Raw genomic sequence first — 23,324 nt, forward strand, 5'->3', positions numbered from 1 at the left:
AACATATATGCAGGCAATAAAGGGACAATAATTTGGAAAAGGAAAGTAGCTAATGACACTGGAAAGGGTCAGGAGAGAGTAAAGGGGTAAATATGGTCAAAGCACATGGTATACTTGAATGGATGCCATATGAACCAATCACATGCTATAATAAATATACTCTAATGAACTTTTTGTCAGCTTATAGGCTGTTGATTTCAACTTTTCAGGGTCAGTTAGTACTGCTGGGAGACCCATGGGTCCTACACATCCAGAGATGTAAAGCAGGAAGCCAGTAATAGGTCATGGCATGACATTTTCACCACAAACGTCAAACACTCCAAACTAGAGATTTTCTCAGCACTGATTGCTCAGTGATGGCCAGGTCACTGCAAGTGGCTCTGTCGGGTATACTGTGGCTTTCTTTTTATCTACTTCTGATCTCCTTGAGGACCGTGCTCTGGGTTTGTGAGGGGAAGAAATGATACAGAAATCAACAAGCAATGGACAGTCATGGCCCCAACAACTTAGAGTCAGCATTCAGCTCACAGTAGTGGCCAGAGTGTTCCACCAACTGTAACAATTACCCTGGGCCTTGTGGGAGGGCAGCTGCCCTAGTGCTACCAGACCTGAGAACCTCGCCAAGTTGAGTATTAGGAAAGGGACAATCAGCTATGCCTGTTGCCTTGGGCAGAACCCAGATTTCTATCTTGCTGATAGGGTTGTGAGTCATGTGGGTGAGTCATGTGTATGAATGAAAAGCAAAAGGAACTTTTGCTGGGAAAGATGAAATCATGAAGAAATCACAGCTTTGCTAGTTTGGGGGCCCAGATTCCTGTGCACATGGTAGCATCTCCCTGGGAGTCCCTGCCAGCCTCCTTCTCCTATAATTGAACCTCCATTTCCCAAGGCCATATCTGAGATAAGAAGCAACTTGACTTGGTCTGCTTTGTATACTGAGCTCCTGGGGAGACTTCCTTCAAAAATAATACATTCAGACCAACCTTTTAAACCACCTTAGACTAGGCATTGTCTAGTAAACACTGTAAAGCAATGCTTCTGTCTATAAAATTTATGTTCATGCAATCAAGTTACAAAATGAAAGATTTCATAATGGTTTAGATAAGTTTCTACCACATTCATTGGTATCCTTGGCTGCCTGCCACCCATGGGTGTGGATTGACTTATCTGGGAAAACCCTAAGTCATTCTCCCATCAAACTTTTCATCTGCCCGTGAGTCAGATATAGGATGGCTGGACCAGGAGGCATTGGCCCAGACCATTTTGTCTGTGCTGCAAACAGGAATGGGCAGCAGGACAGAGCAATGGGCAAGGAATGGAGAGGCTACAGGGCAGGCTGCCCTGGCAGCCTTCTACACCTATTCAAGGAGAAACACCTGTCAATTGAGGCCAGGATGTGGTGTGGTACCCCAGGAAATCCTGCCAGGTTCTCAGTGGAGCCTGGCATTAAGCCCCCATTACAGCTCTTATTTTCCCTGAAGCGAAGTGTCAGACCCTCAGCCATCACTGAACAAGTTTCGAGCAGACATGGAAATACAAAGGCCAGTCATGCCTTGGGGGTAGGGCTAGAATAGATGAAGCGACACAACCTAGAAAGGGCAAGTGATTTATTTGCTCAGCTGGCACAGTGAGTTATTTAATGACTGGCACTACAAAAGGACCTGCCGTGGGTACATTTGGGCTACTATTTACCAAACACACCTCAGCTCTACTTACACACAGCAATTTAATTCCCCCAAACAAGCCTGTGGAGCATACATTTCTATTTTAAATGGGTAGAAAAGAACAGAATGTAGAGAGCCAGGAAGGGTGAAAAAAGTGGCTTGAAGACACACAGCCAGTAAGCGGGGAGTGGAGACATGACACACAGCCAGTAAGCGGGTAGTGGAGACACAAACTAGCAATGCTAACCCTGCTCTGCAGACCCTCCTGCGGAGCTCTCTCTGTCTTCCCCAGCTTTGAGGCACAAAACCGATTCATGCACATAAGACAAGTATGGAGACTACAGAGATGTGTACCCCAGAAGCTCACACATTCACCTGTGATAGCACCCACACCCAGAGAGAGCTCTTGGAAACTCCTGGGGAAGTTTCGCGGGCTACTTTGATATATTAATGCATGCGTATGCTGTCACATTTTCGTGCAGTTGATCAGAGTGGTGAATGCCTGTCACCCCAGCACGTCAGAGGCTCAGGCAAAGGATCCAGTGTTCTAGGCCAGCTTGAGCTATCTTGCAAGACCATAAATATGTATCATACATTCATTACATATTTATGGTCATAGGTAATTTTTTACATGTTACCTCAGCATGGTCACCAGTTTCTCTTCCATTCTGACCTAGCGTGCCCCAGTTCTGAGTGTTGGCAAGTCTAGGATCTACTTCACACCCCTGCCCCCCACCTTGAAATAGCAGCAAGCCTTCATGAATGCCTTCAATACCTTCTCCTTCCCACAGTGTGTTGCCAGGCCTAGGCTTCCAGTCATGGCTGTGTTTTCTCTAAGAGGCCCCTTGGCCTTTCTTCCCCTTAGTTCCCCTCAGAGTTTATGACTGCCAAGTTTTGTTCCGGTGACTTTGAAGAATCCCTTTGCTGTCATCTTCTCAGACTAGGAGGGAGGATAAGAGGATAGGGCAAGTCCCCAGAGGTGGGGAGAGTGTGGGCTTTGGAGCAAAGGAGCCTGCTTTGACCTCTGCATCACCTCTGCCTAGTTCTGAAACCTCAGCCCACAGCTAGTTTGGACTGAGTGCACAGTCAGTAGTTACAGTGCTTAGTGCCGTGCAGCACGGAGCAAAACTGATCTGCTTGGGGGCTCTTTCATGTATCACTGTTGTGACCAGAGGTGACATGTCAAGTGGACACTGAAGCTCCTGACTAGCAGTCTCTGGATCCCAGACCTTACAAGATGGTTACCAGAATACTTTTTAGGTGTCAAGTTGTAGAAGATATCTTCCTTCAAAGGGAAGGCTGGCCTCTCAGGTTTTATATTCATGCCTGCTGTGGTGAAGGCTGGCTCCTATGTGCCCCCAAGAGTGGACTCTGCTTTGCCCCTGGTTGATTTTCAATGTTCTCTCTTTTTGATGGTCTGAAAATTGCACAGCTAACCTTCCTTTCCACCCACAGGCAGACAAGGGCAGTAAGTGTGCTGTGTAGGAAAGACACATGGTTCTCTTGTGGGATGCCATCAGCTTGGGAGCTGCAGACCCCTTGCCCTGATGCAGACCCACAGTGGAGGGGGATGAGGGAGGAGCAGAGAAGGGCTGTTGAAAACATAGAGAGCCCAGCCTCCTGGACCACTCAGCGGGCAGACATGCACTGTCCCGTGTCTTCTAGAGGACAGACAGCAGCATGATTGCACAAAGGGCAGGCTGCCTGTAGTCAAGAATGATGGGGTTTTTATACTGGAACCAGAGGCAGTTGGGCCAACCTCTGACCCTTTACCCTCTTAGGATAAAAAAAGTAGGGTCTGCTCGCAGAAATGCTGGTATGAAGGCAGCTTGGCACCTGCCGCCTATCTTCCCTCCATCCCAAAGATAGAAAGACAGAATTCATGCTCTCCCCAGTGGGATTTTGTAAAAATGATGAAGGCTCTTTTCTCTTATTACTAATCTTCCAGAATCCATGGAGTCTTGATTGCTAGAATGAAGTGGGGTAAAAAGGCTCCCTGTCTGGAGAGCCGCTCTCCTACTCCTCTCATTGTTCAGAAGTGGAAACCGAGGCTAAAGACCACACAGAAAAATAGCTTTAGCTCTAGGAACAGAGGCAGAAGAATGTGACAATGCGATGAGCCCTGCAGTCCTTCCACCTGGACCTGGAGGTGGAGACACTCCTCCCTCCAAGAAGGGGAAGGAGGTCAGGGAGAGGCGGGACCAGCGTTAATTAACTCAGCTCTCTTCTGCCCTTTTCTTATTGTTCATAGAAGCAATTAGTCTCCTGCACCTTCTCTAGCCACTGCAGAAAACTGTCACAGATTAAATCAAATTGTTCAGTTACTTCCTCAGGGAGGCCCCGGCTCCCCTGCTTCTGGGCATTGCCACTCTTTTCAAATAAAAGCCCTCACGTGGTGATTTAACCCCTTCTTGGAGGCTCTGTGAGGCGGTAGGCCATGCTATGGTGCTGTTGAGGTAACAGGACTCAAAGGTCCAAGAGGCTCTTCCGTCCTTTTGTCAGGAGAAGGAAAGAGAGGATAGCATGTCAGAACCTAGGAAGCAAGGTAAGAGCAGAAGGCCCGGGCCTAGGGAGGGCCAGCCCATCCTGTGCCCTCATCAGCTAATGTCTTTGGGTTTGCCTCTTTTGTACATCTCAGGTTTCCTCTATGAAAAAAAAAATGTAAACTTCCAACGTCCCTTCCTTCCTCCTCCCATCCTCCCCTTCTTTTCTTCTCCTCTCTCCCTCCGTGTTTCCCTCCCTCCCTCCTTTCTTCTCTCCTTCTCTCTCTGAAGTTTAGGAACGTAGGCTCCTCAAACAGCTTGCAAACACTTGAGAAGAACCGGGTTTGAATGAGAGCACATGCGCTGTGCCTGGCCAGCAGGTCCTGTCTTTCAGAGGCCCCTGGCTCAGGGCTGGGTGTGGGTTAGAAGTCCCAGAACTGTTCACTGCGCCGGCAGGGAAGAGGGGTTAAGTCATCACCCATTCTGTATTTAAAAAAACATTTTATGGAGTACTGTCATCCAGTCACTATTCATTCATATAAACGCTGACAACACAGGACTCTTAAAATAAAAGCCTCCCTTTTGTTCTCCTTGCTTCGGAATAGCTGAGGGATTCCACCGCCTGTCTCCTTTCCTCCAGAATTAGGAAGTAGTGCAGACCTCCCTCTGCCTCCTCTGGAGGGGTTGCTCTCAGAGCGTAGCTCTTTCTAGAACTTGTGGACACAGGACTTGAGACTTTAAGCTTAGCAGTGGCTCAAAAGCCATGTGCACTCGGTCAAAGTTGTACTTCAAATTTTGAATGCTGATGTTTTTGTTTTTCTTAGGCTCACATCTGTGGTCCAATCTTCTCTCTTAATAATGTGTACCAGGATGGAGTCAAGGTCGCCTTTGGCTACCTGGTCACAAGGGGCAACACCCCATCCTTACATGGTGCTATGTTATTGTGTTTCACATAGTAGGTTGGGAGCACAAATACAACTTTGACCTGTGATATTCTCAGCATATGAGGGGCTTCTGAGGAGCTGGCCCTGTGGCTAGAGACTGACTGCATAAACAGGGCATGGGGATAAGATCTGAAGCCAGGGTCTAGGGAGTGGAGACTGGTTCAAACTCAAGAGGTCTTGACCCAAGCTGTGTACTCAGAACAAGCAGAATATATTTTCCCATTGGACTATGTGTTTCTTGTCCTCCTCCACACTGGCTAGTCTCTTCCCTTTGTCCCCTGAAACAGGAACCACTCTGTCCCTATTTGTGACCACCTTCCCTGTGCTTCCCTGAGACTCTCTTCTCTCTTCGAAATACTTGTGCAAAATCTCTGGATTCGAATGCTTGTTAACGTGATGCTCGCCAGTCAGGCCACGTCCTGTGTTTCACCAGCTTCATCTCACTTAGTTTTGTGACAGCTAACCAAAGCCACCCTGCCTGTAGTCCCCAACAGCAGGCAAAAAAACAAAACAAAAAAAAAAAACCTGTCAAGAGGTTATCGGTTCGTAAGGGAGAACTGCAGCATTGTAGTTTGTGTGGGGCTCCCAGAGAGATCATCCTGAGGTAACCCAGACAGCTGCTCCTTTCCCTGTATATGAGCTTGAGTCAATTATTTTCCCCTTTAGAGTCCGTTTCTTTAAGGGCACAGGGCTTTGCCATGATCAAGGTTACAGTAGAGGTGAATGAGTTCTGCAGCATGGAGAGCATACACCAACCAAGTAAAGGGTGTGGCCACAAAGCTGGCCTTTGCCGCTCTTCGTTATCACAGGTGTGGAAATTCAAACAGTCAAGGAAGAGTCAGACCCAGAGGCCCCCAGCTTGGCCTGGCCTTGCCCCTTCAGGCTGTGAAGGCCTTCAGCTCTTAAATGTCTTGTGCCTGAATTCCTGGGCCTTGAGAACTGTTGGCTACAGTCTGAGTGAGCACAGCTTCTTCGGGGCTCTCTAAAACACTGCTCAACTTCTCCAGCACCCCCTGCTCTGCTCAGCAACGGTGTGGAGGAATGGAAACTTTTGCCACCAACAGCCCTTGTGAGCAACTTCCTTCTCTGTGGTTTTTCTCTGTCATTCCCTTGATAAAAGAATTGAGCTGTGCCTCTGTAACCAACACTCATGCTTCGCATCTTGACATAAAAAAAAACAGCAGCCTTTCAAGGAGCGTGCTGCCTGAGAAATGATGCACCATGCGCTCTGAACTAGGTCACTCTCCACTCAGGGAGCTCTGGGTGCGCTTCATGCTACGTGTGTGTCTCTTGTACCGCAGGCTTCAAGTACCTTCCACAGTCCCAGGCAAGAGAAAGATGGGGAACAGCCTGAAATCCACACCTCCACCTTTGGAGAGGCCATTACCTGGCACTGAGGGTAAGTCTGACTTCTCTGGAGATGTGTTTAACTTGGTCCTACAGTGACCAACGGGAAAGCCTGGACAGTGGTAGACAATGGTGCTTGTTGAAACTGTGCCGTGGAGACTGGTGCTCAGTCCCTCACTTTGTGGCTCAAATTTTTAATGACAAACATCTGAAAGGGTCAGACACTTGGCGGTTTGAAAGTGTTATCATTTTGAGAGAGAACCCTGAGATCGGTGAGTTCTGTCCTTTTATTTTACGGTCAGCAAAACCTAGCCTCACAAAGGCAACCCAGGTCATATCATTAACTGCTCCCAGAGACCCACCCCAAGACCATCTGATTCTGAAAGCTAGACTTTTGGTCATCCTGCTTGCCCATCCATGATAAATCCTACCCCCCATACACACACCTAGGTACACAGTTAGTCTTGGAGAGCTGTGTGGTCAGGGCCCCTTTACTAATATAGACACTGTTTTCAAGGCATCCTGCTGAAGATAAAGAAATCTCCTGTCTAATAAAGGCTGCAATAGACCAGCAGATTCTAGAGAAGCAGCTGGGGCTGTGGGTTAATCGGGGTGGCCAAGCTCAGCTATGTGTTAATTTATCACACATTGCACCAGACTTCCAAAGATTCAAAGAGTCCTTCAACAACTGGACACAGGGTGGAGGGGACATGTGTGAGCAGAGGGCAAGGCATCATCGGAGTTTGAGGGTCAACTATGTGGCCTATCTAACACCCTCATCTTTCTTTCTGAAAAGTTTTAGTCAGGTCAGTGAGAAGCGCTGTGTGGAGGGAGAGCTCCCTGTAGGGAGTCGGAAGGGTGATAGCCAACTGTGTTTGCAGGGTGGCTCCAGGGTACCACAGGACATTCTTCCTCCCCGCTCAAATCATCACACTCAGGATCTCATTCATCTCCTAGAAGAGATGACAGTGTCTCTCACTGCGCCCTGTAACACTGAGTTCATAAAGCTCAGCTAACCATCCTGCTTGCCAAACAAGGACTTCATAAAAGTAGGAGTTGCCCTGTTGCTGGTAGCTTTTTCCATGACACCTGTGGGCCCTTAACAAAGGAGCGGCTTACTTTCTCCACACAGAGCCGACAAACTGCTCACCCCTATAGCCTGATGGTCCTTCGGAGGCCAGCTATGAACAAGGGTAGAGCCTGCACCTGTACCCTTTCAAGTCAAATGCAGGGGCACTCCTAGGGACTTTTGATTTTTAACCCTAATACTTCCCCTTCTAAAGGAGAAAGCAGTAAGAATGCTCACAGGCCTGCAAGGTAAGGTGAACAGCATGTGTGTCATCTGCCTGCCACATGCAGTTCAGGATGGGCTGTCCCAGGCAGAGTGGCCCAATCTGCCTCCTTCTACTCTCCCCAAACTAACTCTTTTCTAACCAACTCCTGGCTGGACAAGCATCAGAGAATGGGTAAAATAATGTCACTTCCTCCACATCCATTGCTGAGTTACCGCTTCTCAAACTGGGGCAGAAGGGCCTGTATGTATGCTTGAGCAAGCCTCACGAAAACATCGACCTCCAAGGACTTGCCCATTTGCCTTTTTTAAAATGCAAATTGGTATGGAGTAATTTTCTTTTTCTTTTTTTTCCATTGTGTGGGCTGGAGGTCACCCCTAAGAGGGGGGTTTAGGTGTCTCCCCTCTGGCTGCTGGTTAGGAGAATTCCCCAGGCCTGTAGCAGGCTCAAATCCAGATAGTCACATCCAGTATTTGACAAGCTGCTTTGCTGCCCCACCATGAAAACTTCCTCTGTTGTCAGACCTGACTTGGTTTCCTCTTTCTTCATGTACCTATTTGAATAAGGGAGAAGGTGCCACGGTGCTGTTGTTCTAATAGGTTCTAATAGGTTCCCATCAGGCAGTGCCTGAATTGCTGATGCTTCAGGCCTGCTTGCGGCTATAGCTTCCTCTCTTGGCCTGGGTGACAGAGAGCTCAGGGCAGGAAAGCTCCTGGTTCTGCCCTAGGGAGCTCAAGACAAAAGAATTCTCCTGGCCTTTGGAAGCTCCTTCTTTCAGTATGTCAGGACAGTGAAGGCCTGGGCATATGGCTTTATGGTTTATTTTCTTCTCAACTAAGCTTTCTGGAATATTCTTCATCAGTGTGACCACTAGGGACTAATGTCACAAGGAGATGGTCAGATTCGGTAGGAATAATGTACATTTCAGAGGCAAAAGATCCTTTGGCGTCCCAGATGGTGTCCTTCAGAAACTGTTGTGACCTTGGGGAACTACCCCAGCCTTTCATCAGGGACTTTTCCAAGATCCCTTACCACCATAATAGAACAAAGAAAGAACAGTGGCCTAGTAGTGAGGGTGGGAACGCGTTAAGCTCCACGTGAGGTCAGCTACGTCAGTGGGCTGTATACTCTGTGGACATCCCTCAAGTGTGGACTTCCCTCCAAATGTGGACTTGTGAGCATCTCTCAAGTGTAAAAGCAGTGGAACTGGAAACCCCGGGAGCTTTCTCACAGTATTTCAAATAGTGAAATTTCCCAGACCATGTAAACTTCAGATACCTCCCCTGGGCCATATTCATATAGCACAGAGTTAATTAAAATCCGGGCGGGGGGACCTCCCAGGATGTTGGGGGAAATACATATTTCCACCCGCTAAAGACAACTTAGTGATTCTGCTGTGATAATCCCCTCCCCCCCAGTTTCTTCCTTCCCCATCACTGTGACCTACGGTGACATCTCATGTCAGAGTCGTCCACACAAACCAGCTGTGCTCAGAACCCATCCCACAGTGCCAGGATGGGAATCACACCCATCCCACATGCATTGACATTACTGATTCTCATGAAGAAATAGCTGATTGAGGCAAGGGGGGCAGGGAAGAAGGAAACAGAAACCTCAAGATCCAGCAGAACTGACGGTGGGTGGAAGGTGGCTAGGAACAGCAAGCTGTATTTCCTACCAGGCTCTGGTGGGTTTTAAGTCTCTAAGACTGGCAGAATCAGGATAGTCCTGACTCCCCATGTAATACACATCAAGAGGTGATTGATAGCGCATCATGGTGCCTCTGTTACAGAAGTAATCCACATGTGGTTTGGTGCCTGAGGTGTGCCACACACACTTCTAAGAGTTTTGTGCATACGACAGGGACCATTGCATGCACATACGCATCTCCTGTAAGAATAGTATACCACATGCAAATTCCTTCACACTGACACTTAATTCTTAAAATAGCCCAACCACATCATCACGATCATCTTCTTCAATTCACAGTTGAGAAAACTGAGGCCAGGAAGGTTAAGTGAGTCTCCTAAAGTCTGCCAGCTCATCAGGGAGAAGGGAAGTTAAACAACTGGATTGCCTGAGATTAATATCCGGTGTCCCTCTTATTCTCCATCAGATTCCGGGGAAGACTGTGTTTGGACAGGGTTAGAGTTAGGAGCAATGCCTGCTCATCTAATTCAATGACAAAGACATTGCTATTGTGAGAGACCCCGTAAATTAAGCACCAGTCAGATCTCGGTCTGGGTCTTCATTTCTATAACCATTGACCCCACCCCCTCCTGGAACATGGGATGACTTTAGAATGAAGTGGATTTAACTTTTGAGTCACTTTACACTTAATGAATGTCATAAAATATAAGTAAGTACCCTACCAAATCCATGCTTGTAGATAGTAGGACCCACAGACCTGGCTTACATCCATCAGCAGAACTTGGAGGGTCTTCCTGCATGTCAGCCTGCAGCTCCATATAATTGGCTATGTTGGTGTGTTGCTTCCTGACAAAGTTACTGAAAGTCAAGCCTGATGGTGGTGACCTTGGAGATGACCCAAGGGAGCATAAAAGCAGAAGTTGAAATTATTAAGCCACTTAGCCCTGCAACCACTAGCCACAAGGACTGCCTGCATCAGCTCTGAAGGCTCCCTTGGGTCTGGGCGTTCTCTCTGGAGAATGGAGTGTTGACTGGACAAAAGCTGCAAAGAGAGCTGTATGAATTGATCTTAGACCTGCAGACTCATGATGTTCCCTTAACATGCCACTGATTCTCTCCAGCTTTGCCTTCCTCAGCCTCCAGATAGGATCAGGTGACCTATGAGGTCGGGTAGAACATGAGGAAGGGATGGGTACAGCTTTTGCTACAACAAAAGTTGTTGTAGAGCTTCTGAATAGGTTCTAGCATAGAAAAGAAGCTGTCATAACATACTAAAGAATAATTATGCCTCACAAGCCTGTTCTTTATGAACTAGGTAACATGTGCACCCAGTAAGCTCTGTCTGGATCCTTTCTACTCTGGTTCCCTTCCCTGCATGATCCATTTCTATATTCTGTTCCCCTGCTCACTCACCAGGTATCAGCAAATATTTGGTATTCCGAAATTCCTTTTCCCTTTTCCCAAGTGGAGTTTGTGTTTATATGACCTAAAGGTGGTAAGATACCTTTCTCCCATTGCCATTCCTGGCGATGCTCTTGCTGGAACTGGTCTTGATTGTGAAAGAGTATGCTTGTCCTGTGTGGGAATGACCTGTGAGTCACAGAAACCAGCCTTGCATAATCTACCACAAGGCAGATTTTGTTATTTCCCATTTTTATTTGGGAACTCATCAAGCTCTGATTTGTTAAAGAGCCTTCCTTCAAATTTCTGAGCTCTGAAGCAGGGGCATTTGGGTCAGTCTTGATGGTGTCAAAGGCTCTGGGCTTCTCGTGGTCAGGACACATTTGTCCTGTGAATCTGCATCCTGATCATGCCTCTCCTTCCTTAGCCCCCTCCTTCCTTAGCCCCCTCCTTCTGCCTCACTCATCATTTGGTTGGATCTAAATGTTCAGCTCTCTGGAAATGGAAACAAAATCCACTTTGTATGTAAGGTAAAGTCCTAATGGAGTTATACCACCCTTTCATTTTGTTTCCAGAAGTCTAGATGCTACCTTTGTATGTCTGCCTAAACAGGTAGCTTAAACTTAGGTCAAAAGATGTCTTGAAGAGAAAATACATTCCTACTCTCAATATTTATTTTCCTAGGGACCAGAGCTCAGGAAAGACAGAGGGGGCTGTGTAATCTAATTTGCTCACAGTGGCTAGGCTGTTGTCCCTAAGGTTTAGATCAGGCTGTGTGACTTCTAGTGATTGGTCCTTTGGTGTTCTGCCTCTGGTGATAAGGGGATGAGGGCACAGACGACATTCCTAAGAGAACCCTTAGGATGAAGCCCAAGTTCAAGGCTTTCTTGGTGACATTTCACTGTCATTGCTGTGGAAATGTGGCTGTTAGGAAAGCTCCACGAGAAGCTGCCTTGGCTACCATGAAACCATAATACCCATAAGCCCCTCCATTTTTTCACTGGAACTCTTGCATTCACAATGGGCTTTTGTGTTTTGTTTATTTCTGTTCCACTTTGTTTTCAACATTATAAAAGGTGGCTTTGTAATGTTTCACACTTTTAACCCTGACTGTGCAGTGTGCTGGCGTCAAACCTCAAACACCTTGGTGAGCACAGGCTCTATTTCAACGTTCTATTCTTGTCACAGATAAGAGTTTCTAGGAGTCATTTCTACCCTGTTTGTCATAAGGGGATATGCCAATGAGTACTTCTCTGCCTGAAATACTCTGGAGAGGTAGCACAGAGGACCCCAGGAAAGAGGGTCTGATCCTTGTTGTTTTCTATACACACGTCTGTAATGTCCTTTAAGAGGCAGGCTCCAGGCTGGATCCAGGGCTGCCTGACACTAAACACTCAGGTGCTCGGTCCTCTCTGAGCTCACAGCCAGGTAGAGTACTCCTCTGACAGTCACGCAGATGTACCAGGGAAACCTTGCGACATCGCTTCGAAGGAGAACCTCAGGTTAAGAATAACAGAGCATCAACCCTCTTCTACTGGCTGCAGCTGCTGAGGGGTGGTAGAAGTGAGAGAGAGCCATGGTGACCCAGCAGAGAGACAGCACCTAGAAAGACTCCAGGGTCTGGGAAGTAAGGCAAGCCTGAGAAAGGTGTGTCACCCCCTGCTGAGGCAGCCAAGTGAGTAAGAGGCTGTTTCATATTTGAGTACATCAGGCCGGGAAAATGTATGTCTATCTCAAGAGAATTATCAACCTATCGTGGTTACAGAACAGGAAACCCTTGGTGGGGGTGGGCATGAAAGGTGGCATATTATTAGGTACCCGGACTCTGCAGAGCTAGCCCTGGCATCTGGGTAGACTCTGGGGGAAGGTTTGTCTCTAATTTCCCCTCTCCTGTCCCTCACTCTGCACTTGGCCTTTGTCTTACTTACAGGGAACCTCCAAGTTTGCACAAGCTTCATGCCCCAGAGGCTGGCTCTGCCCCTTATCAAGATTCAGGACCTCTGAATTCAAACCTAATCCAAAACTGACAACTGCTTCTAATTTCTGGGGTGGTATCTGGGTCACAAAGAGAAGAACCTCTTTTTTAAAATATCCTAAGGCAGAGTGTGGGGCTCCTTCACCCACAGGCACAGGCTGGCAGTCTCACTGAGCCAAGCTTTCAGATCCGGCAGAGCTGTTTCTTGGGAGCCCTTCCTCCTGTCCAGTGACTCATTAGGACACTTGATTTTAGTTTCCTCTCACAAAATTTACATAGTTTATTACCCATGACTCAGTTTCCCCAAATGAACAACATATCTGCGTGGGCTCTTCCACCATGATGATAGATTTCTGATTCATTTCCCAATCGGCGGTTAGCGCCTTTCCTGGAACCTTTCTTCATCTCACTCACTCAGCCTCATCTTCAGTCTCTCTTTTGGCTCAGTCTGTGCAAGAGATTGAAAAGTTGGCAGTAGGACCTTCAGACTATGAGAGGTCAGAGCTGGGGTTCTGGTACAGGGGTCTACCTCACAGAAAGATGCTTGCTAGGGGCCCAGCCTGCACAGCCGAGTCCTGGGGTTCTATTGAACATTCTGTGACTGGGCACAAGCAACAGCTCATATGACCCTGGGATCTAGAACGTGGTGTCTTATGAAGCAGGACAAGGCTGGCTCAGGATTGGGGCTCAGAGAAGAGCCACTAAATGAAGAAGTAAAAGATGCAACCGAGAATGTGCAGGTTGACACCCAGCTAGCAGATACAGAGGGTACCATGTTTGCTGCTTTGTAAGCATGCTGTTTCCCTTGAGTGAACCCCAGCACTAACCTGCATCAGTGCATATGAGTTATGGAAAACTACAAAGGATGGAGCCAACGTTGCTTGGCATCAAGAAGGAGATTTGCATCTTATCACTGCATCTCTGTAGCCAGTTGGGCTCACACGAACCAAAGAGCATGTACATCCCCCCTTGCAAAACGTCATTAAAATTTCATACATATGTGAGCTCTTATTAGGGGGAGGCAGAATTTAGGTCATGCAGAGTCTCAGATGTCAAGTTAAGAAATTGAAATTTTAGTGTACCTGCATCAGGAAGTACTCAGGTTTCATTTGCCATTGCTGTGGCACTTAAGATCCCCGCTGTCTGGGTACCTGACAAAGTGCCCATCCACCCCAAGAGAAGGGGGTTCTAAACCACAGAGCTTGAGCCTCCTGGCCCTGGGGGAGACTCCAAACTGATTAGCCCAGCCCTCTTCCACAAGTGACCATAGGTCCTAGGAAGGGCATCTGAAAAAAAAATAGTACTAAGGGTGTTTTTTTTTAAAAACCACATTTATACATGTATTTGGTGTATTTTGATCAAATTCCCCCCCCCATTACTCTCTTATTGGATTCTCCTCCTGTTGGGTGCCTTCTTTCCAACTAGGCCTTCTCTTATCTGTGTTTATCATGGCTCCCCCAGTTTAAGTAGGACTACTTGTGTGAGCACAGATGGGGGAATATTTACAGAAGTTCAGGCAACTTCTCAGTGACCACACCATTGAAGGGAATGGCTCCTTCTCTTATCTGTGTTTATCATGGCTCCCCCAGTTTAAGTAGGACTACTTGTGTGAGCACAGATGGGGGAATATTTACAGAAGTTCAGGCAACTTCTCAGTGACCACACCATTGAAGGGAATGGCTCCTTCTCCATAGCAACCCATTAACTGCCTCAAGGAGTAGTCGGGCTATGTGAGTCCCTCCACGGAGGAGTCTTTTCATAGCCTTCTGGGATAGGCATTTTCTCACCTGCCACCCCATTTTTACATTAGAAACACTGAGGCTTGTAGACACAGGGCAGACCGTGAGACAAAGCCAGATTGTGTGTGACTAACTTCTAGGTCTCTGGGCAGAGTTTTTCAGATGGGAACACTGTGGCCAAGGTGGGCCTGTACTAAGATCATGTTCTATAGCTGTCAGAGGCCTGGCGGCCTGACATAGGGACATCTCCATGGAGAAGAGGCCTCGAACACTGGATGGGAGGGAAGAGAGCTTCAGAAGCACAAACTAGGCAGTTCCAGCGCAGTGGTCCTCAACCTTCTTAACGCTGTGACCCTTTAATACAGTTCCTCATGTTGTGGCGACCCCCACCCATAAAATTATTTTGGCTACTACTTCATAACTGTAATTTTGTGACTGTGATGACTCATGATGCAAATATCTGATAAGCAAGATATCTGGCGTGGGACCCCACAAATGGGTTACCCACGGATTGAGAACCACTGCTCCAGAGGAAAACCCCCAGCAGGTTCATCTCTCCTTCTTTCCAATTCCCTCCTGTGCCCCGTCAGTCAAAACCCTCTGCTTTGCTTCCTAGGACTTGAGAGCGACTTCCTGGCTGTGCTGAATGACTATCCATCTCCTGACATCAGCCCCCCGATATTCCGGAGAGGAGAGAAACTGCGTGTGATCTCTGAGTGAGTGATCCTCTCGAAACATGTATATCCCCAACCGTGACTAACACCATCAGATTTTCAGATATGGTCAGTTGTCCAGTTCTATGGAGGGTGTTCCTAAGCCTGCAATGAGGGGAGAAATTTGGTCCCTGCTGTGACCTGTCCTTTGAGTACTCCCAGGACTTTACAGCTAGCCTCCCGTGGCTCCTCCTTCTTTGCCATATAAATCTAAACTCCTTAAGGATGGAGCTCCCTTATGACAAATGCTGCTTCCCCCGCTGAACTCATCAGTCTCTCAATGTGCCAGAGAATGTTATGCACTAGGGCAAGCTGGGAAGAAGAAGCAGGGTCCAAATCACTGTAGGTGATAATAGTACCACCTTCATTCCTGCCAGCATCTTTAAGCAAGATTTCCAGCAGCCTGTAGCACAAACTAGGAGCTCTGAGTCCTTTGGTTTAGAGTCTCATTCATCGAGACATGCAAACGGATGTTTGGTTATACTTGAGGGGATAAACCAGTACAGGAAGCTTTTGTTTTTGAAACTCTTCAATCGTGCGTATCAGCCGAGGAAATGAACAACTGGTCCCCCAGGGGTGACACTTGTCAGCATGTGAGCAGGTTCCCCAGGTGACTGTCTGTGAGGGAGGGATAGCTGCTGGCTATACAGCCTTTAAAGACTAAAATTTTAGTCGCGATAGCTTTGTCGGTAAAATGCTTGCCATGTATGCATAAGGACCCAAGGTCAGCTTCTTAGAACCTGAAATAAAGAAGCTGGGCAGGCGAGCTCACAACTGTCATCTCAGTGCTGAGAAGAAAAAGACAGGCTCTGCCCGTCAGCCAGCCTAGCCTACTTAGCAACTTCCAAGCGAGAACGAGAGAGAGAGAGAGAGAGAGAGAGAGAGAGAGAGAGAGAGAGAGAGAGAGAGAGACCCAGTTTCTGAAAACAAGCTTGGGGCCAGCAAGACAGCTCAGCCTGTAAAGGTTCTTGCTACACAACCCCGATGACCAGAGTTCGATCCCGCATGTAAAGGCGAGAGGAGAGAAATAACTACACAGAATTGTCCTCTGATTTCTTCATGCATGCTGTGGTAAGCACACGTCCCCATCCCCCACATCATTCACATGCACAAACACACACATACACATGCATACACACACAGAGAGAAATACATACAATAAGTTGAAAATGAAACAAGGTGGACAGTATCCCTAGGAATGACATCCAAGGTTCCCTTATGGCCTCCACGTGCACATATATGATGCACACAACATACCATGACATACACATGTGCACACACACACACATAATCATATGAGAAACCCAAGATTTTAACTGAGTGGCGATGACAGATTTTGAAAGGGGAATGTCCACACTGCCATGAGAATTTGATGACCACATTATCTTTGGTTTTGCCATTTACTCATGCACGGCCCCCTCTCTGCTTTGTCCTGACAGTGAAGGGGGCTGGTGGAAAGCCATTTCTCTCAGCACCGGACGGGAAAGTTATATTCCAGGAATGTGTGTGGCCAGAGTGTACCATGGGTAAGTATATGTCTAAATGGCATTATTCAGTCATGGTGTGTATGGGGTTAAGGGGGAGGGGAGGGGCTCTTGCACTGTATAGTGCAAAGAAGGCATTCCTTGTGAAGGGAAGTTTATGTCTCAGCTCAAGGATAATCCTCCCCACTTTCTGGGCCTCGATTTCCTGAGCAGTAAAATGAAGTAAGTTGGAATTTCTTGCTTAGACATAGTGCTCCTATCACATACCTGAGTACTCCAGCACTGACTATAGGAAGCACCTCGGTTCAGTACTAACTAAAAGTCAGTCTTTGTGGGTTCAAATCTTGCCTCTGTCCCTTCCAGACCATGAGATAATATAGAACTCCTTAGCTCTGTGTGCATCCCCAGGTATTGATTACAGTGTAGGATCGTGGGCTAGGGATACAGAACCACACTGCTGAAGTGGAGTTCTCAGAAGAGTAGGCGGGTGCTAGAAGTACAGGGAGCAGACTTCTGTGATCTCTGACTAAAGGCGGCCACAGACAGAGGAGCAGCCAACACCCTGGGCTCTGTAGGGGAGGAGCAGGCATGTTTGCTCCTGCAGCCAGGCAGGGGCCTCACAGCCCCCTGGGAGGTTGCAGTGGACTTCGGGTACTACCAAACTCACGCCCGACTTCCCTTCTGCCATGGGAGGGCCTTAGGAATGTGGCTACGCCTTGCTAAACCACAGGTTCCTCCTCCGTCAAGCTACCAGGCCAAACCTCAGTCCAAACATGCGCAGCAGAGAGGAGCCAGGAAGTAAGCAAAGGCCACTATTCAAGCTGTAAAGATTCTGATATCACAGCCTCCCCTCCCCCGCCCGGGAAGTTGACATTCAAGCTCTTGATTCCACTGTGATCTTAACCACTTGTGCTCAAAGTGGGAAGGTGGACAGAGGGGGCTCCTATGGTAGTCATGTCCAGAGAGACTGGAGTTAGACATCACTTATAAACCAGGGACTCTGAAGTGCTTGCTCCTTCCTAGAGAACACACACTCACATGCTCCTACATATTGAAGGAACTGCGGTGATGAGAACCTAGATGATTGACATAATCCTGGCCCTATCAGGCAGCTGCCTAATAGATGTGATAGCATTTCCCAAAACAGAATTGGAAGAAAGGAAGAGTAGTAAAACGGCTAAGGAATTGTGTGCCCCCCCCAAAAAAAAGCACAATTTTGCACCCTCAACTAGTGATGATAACTTGAATAAATTACTTAATCATTCTGGCTTTGGGGCTCTACTTTGGTGCTAGGGGAGAAGTCTTGCCTATTTAGGAGATTTAGGGGAGGGCTAGCCTTCACACTCTTAATACACTAGCAGTATGCTAAAATAATTCATATCTCTACATGGCTCTTGCTACTGTCTTATTTTCACAGTTGTAAGTAGGACTTTGAGAAGCACTTGCCTGTATAAATGTTTGCCATATACATTGAAACTAATACACCATATATTTTTATTGCCCTCTGTAATAGCAAGAAAATTAAAAATTACAATGTACTATGGTTCTAAGAAGGAAAGCAATCATGGTGCTGAGCACCAAGGAAAATGGAACCACTTCTGTACCGGTGGTGTCCTGGACCCCAGTTCTCCGGGGTGATCAGCCTGTGTGTGACTTGGGGAATAACGCAGGCAGCAAGACTGAAATGTCACTACTCTTCACAGCCCGAGTTAGACCTGGGGATGAACAGACAGTGTCCTTTCTCCCAAACACAGCACTTGTTAAAGTGAAAAATATGCTGACCATCCACTAACAACACATGTCCCTCTCAGCAGAAAACTGCCAGAGCCCAGTATGAAAAGTAAGAAGAAGTCACTGAATTTGAACACAGATTGCTTTCTGGTCCAGAGTGTTCTTTGATGAGCCTGTGCGTCACTGTCCTTTGGAAGCAGCCCTTCCACCCCATTGGGCTACCGTAGTGTAGTGGTTGGTCATTCATTCTCACCCTTAAGTGAAAGCAGCCAGAGACATACAAACATGCAAAGGCATTTATGCAGCAGGAGAGAGAGCCACTTGCTCAGTAGCAGGACCACACTGCATGGCTCTCCTTCCCCATGACCACCCTATCGCTCCCGAACCTACACCAAGTATGATGCCCTAGACACCAAAAGGGAACACAATAGCCCTCTGCTGGGAGTGTTGCTTTGGCAGGGAGTAGAGGTCTTACAGAGGTGTCTGGCACAGAAGAGTACCACATGGTATACAAACCTGATATAACAAGATCAGGGGCCTGCCCTAGTCAGTGCCGAGAAACCAGCCAAGAAATATCAAACCTAGTATATATTCCTAGTCATTCCCTACCTAACACTGGCACAAAGAGCTACTCAGAGCACTTCATTTGAAAGATTGCACAGTGAGTGAGCAAATGAATGAATGAAACATTGATTTCCCTCATCTATGGAATTTGGGCAGCTTTCTGGGAACTAGCCTTCAACTTTGTGCTTACTGTTTTGTTGGCCAGTCTTAATTTCTTTTTTTGTGGTCACTTAAGACTGTCCTCTTCACTCCTAGCTGGCTGTTTGAAGGCCTGGGCAGGGACAAAGCTGAGGAGCTGCTCCAATTGCCAGACACGAAGATCGGTTCCTTCATGATCCGAGAGAGTGAAACGAAGAAAGGTGAGCCTTTTTCCTTCACAGGTGGCCACACAGGGCATCATCTCTCCACTGCCTTGCTAGGGATCTCTTCCCCCTCGCTCACATCCATGTAAGCAGAGCCAGTTCTATGGGCAGGATCCTGGTGTCATACCCACCATGAGAGCAGGGGGATAAGGATAGGGCAGGCCACAATCAACTGAGAACACATGAATGGCAGGCCTAGGCAGCCTGTCGACACACAGACTAGCGGTATCCATCCTGGCCTGACCTGTGCTCACTAGCTCGGTTCCTGTTTACTTCTCTGAACTCTGTGCTCATCTGTGAAGTCGTGGTGAGAGTCAAGTAGAGTATTCATGGTGTTCTCACTGTGTGCAGGCCCCCAGCAGCAGTTATCTCTGCGCTGGGATAAAATGGGGGCATCTCCGAGAATTGGGGCAAGCAGGTGTGAGTTTGTAAACTCACAGAGATCGTTATCATTCTGATTTCCTGTGACAGTAAAAAGAGAAATAACAAAGTCCTTGCCACTGCTGCAAGCAGGGGCCCAGCAGTACAGTGTCAGCACTGAGTTGCTAGGGGGCTGCCTCCTGTCTTTCAGCCTGGATCCCTCGCCCACGGCCCTGCCCATGGCAGGGCGTTAGTCTGGGAAGGTTCTCATCACCTCGCCTGTATGCTTTTTCCCGGCTTCACGTCACAGGACCCAAACACTTCATAGTACTCACTCATCCCCAGCATACTCCTTTATTTCTAGCTCTGGGTACCCACTGTAAAGGGCTACAGCATAAACAAAAATTATGGGATGTAAATGTGTAAGAATGGTTCACATGATTTCCTATTTGCCAGTGCAAACCTGCTTGCCACACTTCTAGTTCCTATCCACATGGCCAGAAGTCACATAGTAGGTGATTCTAAAGTAAGGACTCAACTGGAACTAGATACACATGCCCTTCACGGTGGTCAGGGGGCTGCAGCTCAGGCCTGCATCCAGGGATACCATCTCCAGGGAGGTGACTCTGGACAAAACTCAGGGTCCAGAGGCTCCTTGTCACCCTCTATACAATATTCAGTAACAGTCTTCCCAGGCCTTTACTGGTAGCACAGACTCTCGAGAGCAGTGCCTTGCCCTCTCACTGCCCCCAGAGTGAGCCATTTCAGGAGAGCCAAAGGATGGAGCAAAGGGAGGGAGGGGTCCAAACATGACGTAAGCCCAAGGGTCTTACTTTCCACTTGGGGACACCAAGGCTACAAGAGGCGATGGTACCTGCCTGGTACTCTTTCCCTGAAGGAGAAATCGCATCCTTTACAGATTTCTCAATGACCCAGAACACATGCCAACTGATGCTTGTTCCAAGTTTCTAAGAAAGGCTGGCTTAAATTAAGGAGCAGAAAGCACGAAGGGTGAAGAACTATGGGATCCCTTTCCTATGGCATGGTGACATTGGGGATACAGGAACTCTAGGGAACAATAGCTAAAACATCTCAGCCTGCATTTGGAAAGGGCTCAAGGAGCACAAAGACTTTATCTTCCCTAATCAAATGCAGGAGATGACAGAATTTACCTCAAAAGGGGCAAGAGGAAAAGCCACTATCCATTCCCTCAGGTCTGGTCAAGTCATGTGGAGAAGCTCTACAGTGAACCAGCCTAAAAGATGGGGTGAGACTGCCCATAGACTAAACACAGAGAGCGCCAAGGGGGCATCTTTTTACCTGGGTGATAGTGGATTGGGCAGCCTGTCACCCTTACGTGGGATGCTATGACTATGTCCTGACCCCTTCTCTCCCCTTTGCAGGTTTCTACTCGCTGTCGGTAAGACACAGGCAGGTGAAGCATTACCGCATCTTCCGCCTGCCTAACAACTGGTACTACATCTCACCACGCCTCACCTTCCAGTGCCTGGAGGACCTGGTGACTCATTATTCTGGTAAGGGGCAGCCAGGGTCAGTGGGGTGAGCCCCGTGTGCTGGTGCATGACGGTGCCTGGTAGGTGGTTCAGGTCACCGAGAAAAGCCAGCGATTTTCTCCTAACCATGCTGTCACCTTCATAGGCTCAGTTCATTGCCTCAGGTCACATAAGACCATCTGTGCAGGCTGCCCAGATGGCAGAATGTCCCCCCTGCATAAACAGAATACACCAGGATGCCCCGTATTCACAATCACAGCCCTGTGCTGCAGACACTCGGCCTCTCTTTAAGGGGCTTGTCTCCTTAGGACAGTGATTCTCAACCTTCCTAATGCTGTGACCTTTTAATACGGTCCCTCATAACATTACTTTATTGCTACTTCATAACTGTAATTTTGCTTACAAATGCAAAATTACTGTATCTTAATGTAAACATCTGATATGCAGGATAGCTGATATTCGAACCCCTAGTGGTTTGCGACCCACAGGTTGAGAACTGAGGCCTGAAGGTGACCCAGAAACACTGTTCTGACATACTAGGCCTTTCCCCTTTGTTGCTTGCCAAAACTTTTTCAGCATTCAAAGCCAACCTCTCCCCACTTCTCTAGGAACCTGTAGCAGTAGAACAAGCAGCTATTTCTCCATCTGCAGAGCATACCACAATGTTTCTCTCCCTAGCACCCCAAACAGTTAACTATGGTCTTGCCTGTGTTCACCATCAAGCTTCTAGAAGAGAAATGTGTCTTCCAGGCTAACCAAGATGGGGAGGAACCCCAAAATGCTGGAGCACTGCAAAGAGGGATTAGCAGTTGTTAGGTTTCAAAAGACGGGATCTGGCCCTGTGTTCTGTATGCCATGTCTGCTGGCTGGCAGTGGGATACCTGGGACTGGGTGACTCTTCCTGTTTCACTTCTTATTGTGCAAAGAGGATGCTAATTGTTCCTACCTGTCACAGGCACAGTGAGGATTACTGGGATGTGCAAAGCGCTGACCAGAGAGCACGCACCTGGCCATGAGCAGCTACAGGATAGCAACTGCTTTCCTTCAGCCTCTTCCTCCTCTGCTCCTCCACCCAGCCAGAGGGAGGAAAAACTGGCTTTGCAGTTGCTTTGCAGCTCCTTTTCCGTGGTTCAAGATGCTGGCACTCTCACTAGTATCTGTTAGGGTTTAAGGTCTTTAGCTGAAGAAGCAAAAGCCATTGCAAAGAGAAAGGAGCCCATAGGTGATACCTCTGATGTACGAGAAACAGCAAAGGCTGCTGGGAGAGGCAGACATGTGCTTAAACTAGGTTGTGAGGGGCATTGGATAAGGCCTCAACTTCTCCCTCACTGAAAGTGGTGGGAACAGCCTCTTGTGGACTGCTAAACGTAATAACTTATGTGCTGGGTCTAATGTAGTCTGACAGGTGCAAAACAATTACAAGTATCACTTTTGTGATGGCCTCTAAGCCAGCAGCTAGCTAAAACTGAAAGAGGAAGGGAGTCCTGGACTTCAACTCCCTAAGCCTAAAGGTTGTTTGTGGTATTTGACGCTTCATAACAATCACCCAAGGACTGCGCTGACCAGAAATTTTGCATAGAAAACAGCAAATCAGCCACCCACCAGAGCTCTCATGACTGGGAGATGGCACACTACTGGGCTAGGCATACCCACCTCCTCCTGAAATTTCGGTCTACAGCAAGGCTGGTGCAGAACTAGCGCCTTCCTGAAAGACACTCCTGACCATCCTGTGGGCCAACGAGCTACAGCCAGGGACTCACCTCTGCCAACTTGGCAGCATTGGGTGGGGGGAGCGGTTGGGAATCCAGATGTTCCCTGTATCTCTTCTCAAATCTCTCTGGGAAATTGGGGTCAAGAACAGAGTTGCTGGGACCAGGGTGAATTATATTATTATATACAATAGCCAACAGGCAGGACAAGGTTACCGATTTTCTACTCCAAGCCATGCACTGCTTTTGGCATGCATCACTGGTCCCACGTCTGTGGATCAGGACTTTTGTTTACATCTGTGGTGTTTTTGTTCCATATCGTAAGTACAGGATAGTCTGCTAACTGCAGGATGTTGAGACGGAGCCTCAGTGAGGAAAACTGGGTGAGGGCA

The 23,324-nt window shown here is 47.8% G+C and overlaps 2 protein-coding genes across 6 annotated transcripts in view; one reads left to right on the plus strand and one right to left on the minus strand.

The window, feature by feature from the left end:
• Tg (thyroglobulin) overlaps window positions 1-23,324 on the minus strand; it is a 171,522-nt gene that overhangs the window by 38,515 nt on the left and 109,683 nt on the right. The gene's annotated exons all lie outside the window — the stretch shown is intronic.
• Window positions 1-23,324, plus strand: part of Sla (Src like adaptor) — a 50,231-nt gene that overhangs the window by 22,108 nt on the left and 4,799 nt on the right. For 3 of the 4 annotated variants that reach the window (XM_013348913.2, XM_026782401.1, XM_026782402.1), the window contains 5 exons: window positions 6,393-6,490; window positions 15,112-15,211; window positions 16,648-16,734; window positions 19,243-19,346; window positions 21,113-21,244. In XM_013348913.2, the coding sequence (XP_013204367.1) occupies window positions 6,430-6,490; window positions 15,112-15,211; window positions 16,648-16,734; window positions 19,243-19,346; window positions 21,113-21,244 (484 nt within the window). In that variant the 5' untranslated portion in view covers window positions 6,393-6,429. Of the gene's footprint in view, window positions 1-6,312; window positions 6,491-15,111; window positions 15,212-16,647; window positions 16,735-19,242; window positions 19,347-21,112; window positions 21,245-23,324 lie in introns of those variants that run through there. The other variant, XM_005354536.2, reaches the window with a different exon arrangement.

Source organism: Microtus ochrogaster, chromosome 15 (genome assembly GCF_000317375.1).
Source record: "Microtus ochrogaster isolate Prairie Vole_2 chromosome 15, MicOch1.0, whole genome shotgun sequence".
Lineage (NCBI taxonomy): Eukaryota > Metazoa > Chordata > Mammalia > Rodentia > Cricetidae > Microtus > Microtus ochrogaster.